The 8,256-nt window shown below is 44.9% G+C and overlaps 1 protein-coding gene across 1 annotated transcript in view; it reads left to right on the forward strand.

Annotated features, from left to right (window-relative positions):
• The window catches only part of SFMBT2 (Scm like with four mbt domains 2), a 92,345-nt gene extending 84,690 nt beyond the window's left edge, over positions 1-7,655 (forward strand). Inside the window, exon 20 of the mRNA XM_053978525.1 lies at positions 1,501-7,655. Coding sequence (XP_053834500.1) covers positions 1,501-1,641 — 141 coding nt within the window. The 3' untranslated portion in view covers positions 1,642-7,655. The remainder of the gene's footprint in view (positions 1-1,500) is intronic.
• The last annotated feature ends 601 nt before the right edge of the window (positions 7,656-8,256 follow it).

Raw genomic sequence — 8,256 nt, forward strand, 5'->3', positions numbered from 1 at the left:
TACATTCCTCTGAAGATCTGCCAGTCAGGCCTTGGATGACTTAAATTTAGGAGGTGCCAGCCTTCTCCCCATTAAGCAGATAGGTTTGCAGGAGTAGAAGCCAGTGTTCTTCATCTCAAGCCTGTGTGAATGTGTACAATTTATGTGGAAAGAGCCATTACTTGGCAAATGAGTCACAGCCACTGCTGAGGGTAAAGGGCAGCATTAACAAGCCGTAGTTAGGAAGAAGCAAGTGTGGTTAATTGGTCAGTGGTGTGGCCAGCTGCTCATTGAACTGTCTCTTGATTCTTCACCATGACTCCAGCTGCTGTGGCTGGGAGAAGGTGGAGGGTGAGTCTGGAGCGAGTGAAACTCCTCAGAGCAGGATGCTGCAGCTGCTGTGTCACAGTGAGCTCCAACCATTTGTTAACCAGCCTGGAGCCATGCCAGGGCTTGGAAGCCAACCCTGTCTCTCCTTTGCCAGAGAGTTTTACAGTGGCTTGAATCAAACACTGATGACTGGAGCTTTTCCTTGTGAAGCCCAGGTGCAGTGGTCCGTGCTGTCAGCTTTCAGTGGAGGATGGACCTGAGCTGTGGACAGTCTGATCAAAGCAGCACTTCAGGTGTCTAAATCCTCCTTGTGTTCAATGCTGCCTAATCAGGGCTGTCCTGGGGAGTTCATGTTGGCTGTGAGTTGTTGTGCATAGACTCTGATGCTCCCTAAAGGGTAAAAAGCAGTTTTGTGGCCTGATCATTTCAGTCCATTAAAGAATAAAGAGAACTTGAGCTCTTTACCAAGAAGAGGATCATAAAGCCAACAGAGGTTCCCGATGAAATTGCTCACCCAAGGTGCTGGTTCATGGAGTTTGGTGCATAGTTATGCTTGAGGGAAAGATACGACCTGCAGAGGACCTTTCCAGCCTACACCATTCTGGGATTGTGGGATATTAGAGATTGCAAGAGCTTTTGGTGGTCCAGGCCCCTCTGTTGATCATTCAGCAGTGGAACAAGACAGGTCCTGAGTGTACCTGGTACAGGGCATGGAGTAAGGTAGACATAAACCTGTGCTGAGCAAATCGTGGGTCAGAGTAGATAGGGAAAGGGTCTGACTTGGCAGTGGGACCAGCATCAGTTTCTCCATTCAGCTGGCTGTGTCTCCTGGTGTCTCTCTGCAGCCTGCCCCTTGTTTCAGTTCCTCAGGCATGAAATGGACTGATCAGATGCCTGTGGACTCTGCAGAGATTCTTTAGGTGATCCTTCATTTCAGCAGCTGGGAGGCTTTTTCCAAGCTGGGGGTTAAGGTGAGAACCTATGAAGAGACACTAGACAACTTCTGAAAAATCATGTTGTATCTCAGGGAAAGGAGGTATGGGCAGTGTCAAAGTGGGAGAAAAAAAAGTAGAGGATAAAAGAACTTAAATTTTAGGACAAACTGCCCTTCTTGTTCCTCCAAACTTGCTTATGCATTCTGCTCTCCAGAGTCCAGAAACAAAACTGCTTTCCCTGTGTTTCTTTCCCCAGGACATCGATGGCCAGGCCCTCTTGTTGCTGACACTGCCCACGGTGCAGGAGTGCATGGAGCTGAAGCTGGGTCCAGCCATCAAACTGTGCCACCAGATTGAGAGAGTAAAAGTTGCTTTCTATGCACAATACGCCAACTGACTGCACTTCTGCATTCCTTCCTGTCCCCTTCCTCGTTCCCTGTCTTTTTTACCACTACAGCTTGTTCAAGGGGTTTTTTTCCCCCATATCCTTTTTCTTTTCTGAGAACAATTGGAATTGGAAGTACTGGGAGCAATCTGTAGGGAGAAGAAAAACAAACACAAAAAGAAACCAGCTACAAATGGAACTAACTTTTCTGTACTTGTAAAGCACATGGAAAGACTGCTGGCATCTCTCCTCACGAGCCTCTCCAACCCATTGCCCAGTGGTGCAAGGCCAGCACGGATCAGGTGGTTTGTCACCAAACCAAACCCACCAGTGGCAGACACATTCCCAAGGAGAAGGGTCAGATGTTTCCAGGTGATCATGGTTTGTCTAGGACAATTTCTGGACATGAACATTTCTTTTAGACAGCTCTGACACTCTTCTTTCATATTGAAATGTAAGTCATCATTTGTAGCATTACCTGGGGTTTAACTGCAAGTTTGATCTTGGTGATCAATTTTTTTTTTTTTTTTCCTTCTGCCTCTCTGGTTTTACAAAAGGAAAAGGTGTTACACCAGGCATATGATGGTTATTCCTGACTGAATTTTGAAAGGGGACTCAACCCATTGTCTCTGTGATACCAGACAAAATTGCAGTGGATTGACAGGGGTGACACAAGACCTGGTGGGGCAGCAGCACATCCTGAGCCACGCTGGCTCTGCACAATCAGCTGAATATCTCAGTGGTGGGATCTGTACAATGCTCCATTCTTTACAGGAATGTGAAGGCTTTCATAGTCAAAATCTTAACTCTTAAATTCAAGTCAATTTAAAGGCCTGTCTTTGAGCCATATGGTGACAGCAGACTGGGACCAGAGACTCCTGCTGACCCCTATGCTCAGAACTTACTGACCAACACCAGGCTGCAGCTGCTGCATTCTCCTTCATTGGTTTCCTTCTTAAATTCTTTGGAGAAGAAGGGGGAACTTCACATACAAATACTCTGGAATACATTGACTCTGCCATGCATCACTTGGGAATTCCTAGCTTGCCTTTCAGCAAGTTTCCTGATTTGTCACATGGGATTGGTGCAACTGCTGCAGGCTGGACCAGATGCTGAGACTTCATCAGAAATGTTCTTACATGGGAGATGAGCAGGACTGCATCTGTTCTTAGCTGTTGATTTGTTCTGAAGATCTTCTTCAAGTTTTAATCAGTTCAAGGCAGTATCAGTTGCCTCTGCATCAAATGCTGGAGTTTTGTTCTTAGAAATCCAGAAACAGGGTTCTGTAGTGGCGCAGATATTTTAAAAACTGGGGTTTAGACTGGATTTCCTGCTGACAGTGGCAGTGAAATGTGTCAGCAACTGATTTGATAACTACTTTGGATCCCTCTCAGGGTCCCCTGAAAGTGTTGCTCAGTGTTTTGTCTCTGAAGACAGAAGGATTGCACCCAGCAAAGTGAGAGAACAGCTGAGAAAATCAAGGAGGCTGCTTCTCCCAGCTCCTCCTCACTTCAGCCCAGTCCTGGTGTTGCATCTGTCAGCAGGAGACAGCTCCTGGGAGGATTCTGTCAGGAGAACTGGCACATGAGGACATTCCAAGCAAGAGAAGCAGAAAGGCTGTTTGCTAAACAGCATCCCAGCACTGATCCTTCACTCATCAAATCCAGCTTCTTCTGCTGCTCTGATGTTCTTGGAGTTTCTGGCCTCTGGGATTTGTCAGAGACATTTCATGCCTTCTGGGATACACTGCAAAAATGTCATTTCTTGTCTCCATCAGCCTTGTAATTGTAGATATTCCTATGGCAGCTAATTCCTCGTGGAGGCATGACTGGGGAGCAGACACACACAGACTCGAGAGCAACCAGCTCTAGTGCTGGCCAGTCAAGGAATGGATGAACCATTGAGCTAAAAACATGGGAATCTTTACTGGCTGTTCAGGGAAGTTAAATCGTATTCAAAACTCGAACTATTAAACAACAAAAAAAAAGTTCTAATTTTATCTTGCGCCAGCTCTTTTATTTCTGCAGATTTCTCTTTCCTCACTATTTGTCTTTCACTTTATTGTTCTTCAGTGTTGCCTCATTTATCACTTTCTGTCCTCTCAGAGAAGTTGATAACCTGAAATCTTTATGCTAAAATTACCTTGGGTGGTAAATGCTTTGCTATTTCTTTTTAGTGTGCAGGTTGGGAAGAGATACAGGATTGGGGTATTGTTGTCTCTTGCATTGGTTGCTTTCCAGAAAAGCTGGAGCTGAACTTCGTGGGCCATTTCTTACACAAGTGGAGAATGGACAATATGCTCAGATTGAACAGAGATCAGAAGGAACTAATAACTCTTGCCTGGACTTCATTTCAATTCTGGAACATCAGTCAAGCTTTGGAGTAATGTACTTCAAAGGAGATGATGGAAATCCAATCTTGCTGGAGTAAAATGCCACTTAACTTTGCAGTGTAGAAGTGTAAACCACTGTAAGTTTGTGGGATTTTTTGTTCCAGACCTGACTGATACTAAGTTAAATTCAGAGCTGCTGCAGTTTCACAGATGCATTAATGACAGTGGTGAAGCCCCGTTCTGAATTTGGTATCCAGGCCTGAGGTTCGTTGTGTTACCAGCTGCAAAAGGCCACTGCTGTGAAGTGCTGAACTCATGGTTATCCCAGGCCACTGCCAAGGGCTGGGGAGCAGCCCTGCTGTTCTTTCTGGGCTGTTGGGTGCTGACCTTCAGCATACTGACACAGACACTTCCCTCCCACAGGAAGGCTGTGCTGGTGTTACTGGGCTCTCTTCAGGCACAGAACCCAAGATGGGCATTCTTGGAACAAAAATAGGGGGCTGAAGAGTGTGTGGTGCCTGCTCATCTTTATCTGCACCGGCTTCTTTGGAGCTTGCACTCAGTCAGGCTGAACAAATCCATGGGCAGGTCCCCACTCCCTTCACAACCCTTATCTTGGCAGAATCAGCCAATTCCCACTTTTCAGACCCTAAGCATCCATCTCTGAAATTGGATTAAGTCATTAACTTAAGGAATGTCCGTGATTTCCTGGTTGGTTGTCCTGCCTTCCTCCTACTGTCATGGATGCTCTTCAAGAAAAATTGATCTTTGATTTCAGGGCTTTTCTTCCTTTTTCAGCTCACAAACACAGCTGCCAGGATGACCAAACCCTGGCTTTTCCTACCTCTCAGAGCACAAAGGCTTTTCAGCTCCAAGAGGATTTCAGGGTTTACAGCTCTCTTGTGTTACCCATATTTCCATAACCCTTGATAGTTTGGTCCTGCAGGGTGCAGAAACCTCCTAAAAATGCTCTGTGCCCTCAGAAAACACCAAAATCCAGGCACACCCAGTCCTTAGTGAAGTACTCTGTAGATGCATGTCCTAGCTGAGATGGCCTGACCCACCCTGACAGATGTATTTGGATGCCTGCTGGGATTTAAAAAGTTTCTCAGTGGGACACCTAAACTCCTTTATTTTACTCTGGGCAAACAGCTAATTTGCCTTAAACTGGAAAGTCACTATTCCTTGGCTTTAACCTTCAGCCTGTTGCAGTCCCAGTTGTGTGGTGTCCCCATCTCAGCCTTTTGAAGGCAAACCAAGCAATGTTGGGCTGCCATCATCAACATGTAGTCACCTTAAAGCCTGCCTTGGTCTTTTCAGGACACAAAATCAAATTTGGCAGAGCTGCTGTGCCATCTCAATGGTTCAGAAGCTCTGTACAATCAGGGCACTTCAAATACTTTGTGCTTTTCTGGTGCAGTGCATCTGGAGAACGATGAACTCGGAGTGTTCCTCTCGTTTCCAAATTCAAGTGCCAAAAGAGAACAACATGCTGCAACTGAGCACCATTAAAACCAGCTTTATTATGCATGGATAAATACAGTCCCAAGGGCTCCATTTTGGTGCTAAGATACGTCACGCTGTATTTTCCACTGCTTGGGATTGCAAAGCTGATTCCTTAACTCCAGGAAATACTTTCTGTAATCTGCAACATCTTGAATATTAGATTTTTTTTTTCTTGTGACTGTACACTTTTTAATTTGGATACACTCAACAAATACTCCTTCACCCACAATCCTGGGTGTTTTGAAGATGTTTTATACAGTATATTTGTGTAAGAATTCTTTGAAAATGTGGATGCATGTATATTTTCCCCTCAATAATATTCTTTATCACATCAGCTGACGCAGAACTAAAGGAATCTGTTACTCAGGATTTGATCCAGAAATAACTGAGGTTAGTGTTAGGGCCCTCGTGACGTGTGGGCTGTGGGACCAATTCTTCACCATTTTCTCTCACGTAGAAGTCAAAAAGTCTGCACTTAATTAACAGAAAATTTAAATGCCTCCTTCTCCTAGCAGGCAGCAGTGCAGCTGCAGTCTGTCAGACTTCACAAGAGAGGGCTTGTGTCCTTAGGTGCTCATGAACTCCCTATAAAGGAGCAGAAGCCTTTAATGGTCTCATTTATTCTTTGGTACAATACTCCAGCAAGAAGTGTAAATGGTGTTAATGGCTGCATACAGAATATGAGCCAGTCATCAAAGATGAGAATTTTATAGCCCAGCAGTGCTTTAAATGTCAGCTGTCCTGCAGAATAAGAGTGGTTTTGCAGTGATTTGGTGCCATGGACAGGAATTCTCTTGGAGAAGCACAAATCTGGGTCATAGTTACAAATACTCGTGGCCTTTCTCTTTTTTTAGACTATCATGTTAATTTTTACAGTGAAAAAGGTAAGTCTTGATCACTGCCAAGGATGTGGGAGAGGGGAGAGAGGGCTTCAAGAGGAGAGAGCCTGGAGTTCTGGACTTGAGTTGTCTGTGGAGAGGGACCTCTCAGAACAGAAGCACAGCTGGGGTCTGTGAGCATCATCCCTGAAAGCTTTTCTTTTTCACAGCAGAGATGGTTTTTGAGTCCCAGCAGGGGCCAGGTGAGAGAAGGGAAAGAAGCTGGCAGTAGACTCAAGAGCTACAATGCTGAAAGGTTCTAATTTTGTTTTCCCAGTGGAGATAGAGAAGTCTGACTTATTGGCTGGATAGGAGGGAAAATCAGTCTTTCTTCATTGTACCCAACTCCTGTGTGTCATCTGGAGTTTGGGGGCTGAATACTCTCCTCTTGCACCTTCCAGACCTCCACAGGAAATACCAGGTTAAAACTTGAGCTCTCTCCCACAGGAAAAGGTGACACTGCCCTGAGTTCAGGTTGTGGATATGCAGAACCCTCTGCTCTGTGTTATGATGTGACAGGATGAAAATGCTCATTCCCAGGGCACCCCATCAGCTTCTCGTTGCTCCAGCCTCACTGGAGATCATGGACATACAAATGTCCGTAATTTATACATTGTAAATGTGTGCATTCCATTTCCCAATCCCTGTTCTGCCAAACCTGGTCAGGATGTGCCAAGTTGTTCCAGCAGCCTTCACCTTCAGGGACCTGCTTTCTGGAAAACACTCACCTGGGGAATGTGCACTTTCACGTGCACAGGCAGGGGTGTCCTGTGTGTTCCAAGGGAGGTGAAAGTCTCAAATGCAGCCTTGGAAGGGAGTTGAGTCTTTTCATGTGCCTTGTGTAGGACAAGGCAAGCACTTAAATGCTCCTGCCTCTCCTGGAGCAGCAGGAATTGGCTCCACAGCCAGCAGTTAACGCTCCGTTCGTGGTGGTGCATGTTGGAAAACTTTGAATTGTTCTGCATTCCAGTTTGTACTGAAGGTTTTGACTCCAAGTTTGTGTACATAATCCCTTTGGTGTGTTGATACATATGTGTGTATATATATATGTATATATATGTGTGTGTATATGTATGTGTATATATATATACATATAAATCAATCAATGCTGTTGTTTTTACTTTTTAAAGTTCCCAGGGCGAAGGGCATGTTGTCAGTTTGCTGTAAGATTCTATTCTGTATATATGTTTCCATGTAAATAAGTGAAAATCTATATTCAGAGTTATATTTTAATTTTTATTCAGAATGAAATCCCTTTTTACTTGAAACAGTTGTAAGCCACGTTGTTAATAAAGTAACAATAAGTCATAGATCTCTCCAGGCTGGTTTGTTTTTGTTTTTGTTTTTGTTTTTGTTTTGTTTGTTTTTGGTTTTTGGTTTTTTTTATTTGACAGGGCTTTGATGTATCTGTGTGTCCAAGCTGCCTGGGATCAGTTTTGCCTTCACTGAGCCCCCAAACTTCCAGAGGTACAACACGGCCTCCCTGGATCAGCCCTCTCTGTAGATGCCAAGCTGAATAGTTTGGGTTTATGCATCTTGAAGTTCTTCCCAGAAGCAGGACATGAAACAAGAGAGGTGGTGGGTGGTGAGGAGACACAACAGCATCCAAGGACATTTTAAGAAAGTGATGGAGCAGGGTGAAGGACAGGAATGAAAATAACTCAGCAACAGGCAAAGGAGGGTTTAGTGACAGCGGTGCTGATGGTGGCAGGACGAGAGTTACAGCAGCACATGGAGTAGGGAGTCAGAAAATAAAATTTCCCCAGGTTCACAGCAGCCATTGAAGATGGGGGAGGCCGTTCTGCAGTGGGGAAAAAATAGCTGTTTGTGAATTCCAAAGGGGGGGCTTCAGACATACCTGCTTTGCCAGACAAAACCTTGTGTGTCTTACGTGCCTCGTGTGATGTTTTC

Source organism: Vidua macroura, chromosome 5 (genome assembly GCF_024509145.1).
Source record: "Vidua macroura isolate BioBank_ID:100142 chromosome 5, ASM2450914v1, whole genome shotgun sequence".
Classification (NCBI taxonomy): Eukaryota; Metazoa; Chordata; class Aves; order Passeriformes; family Viduidae; genus Vidua; species Vidua macroura.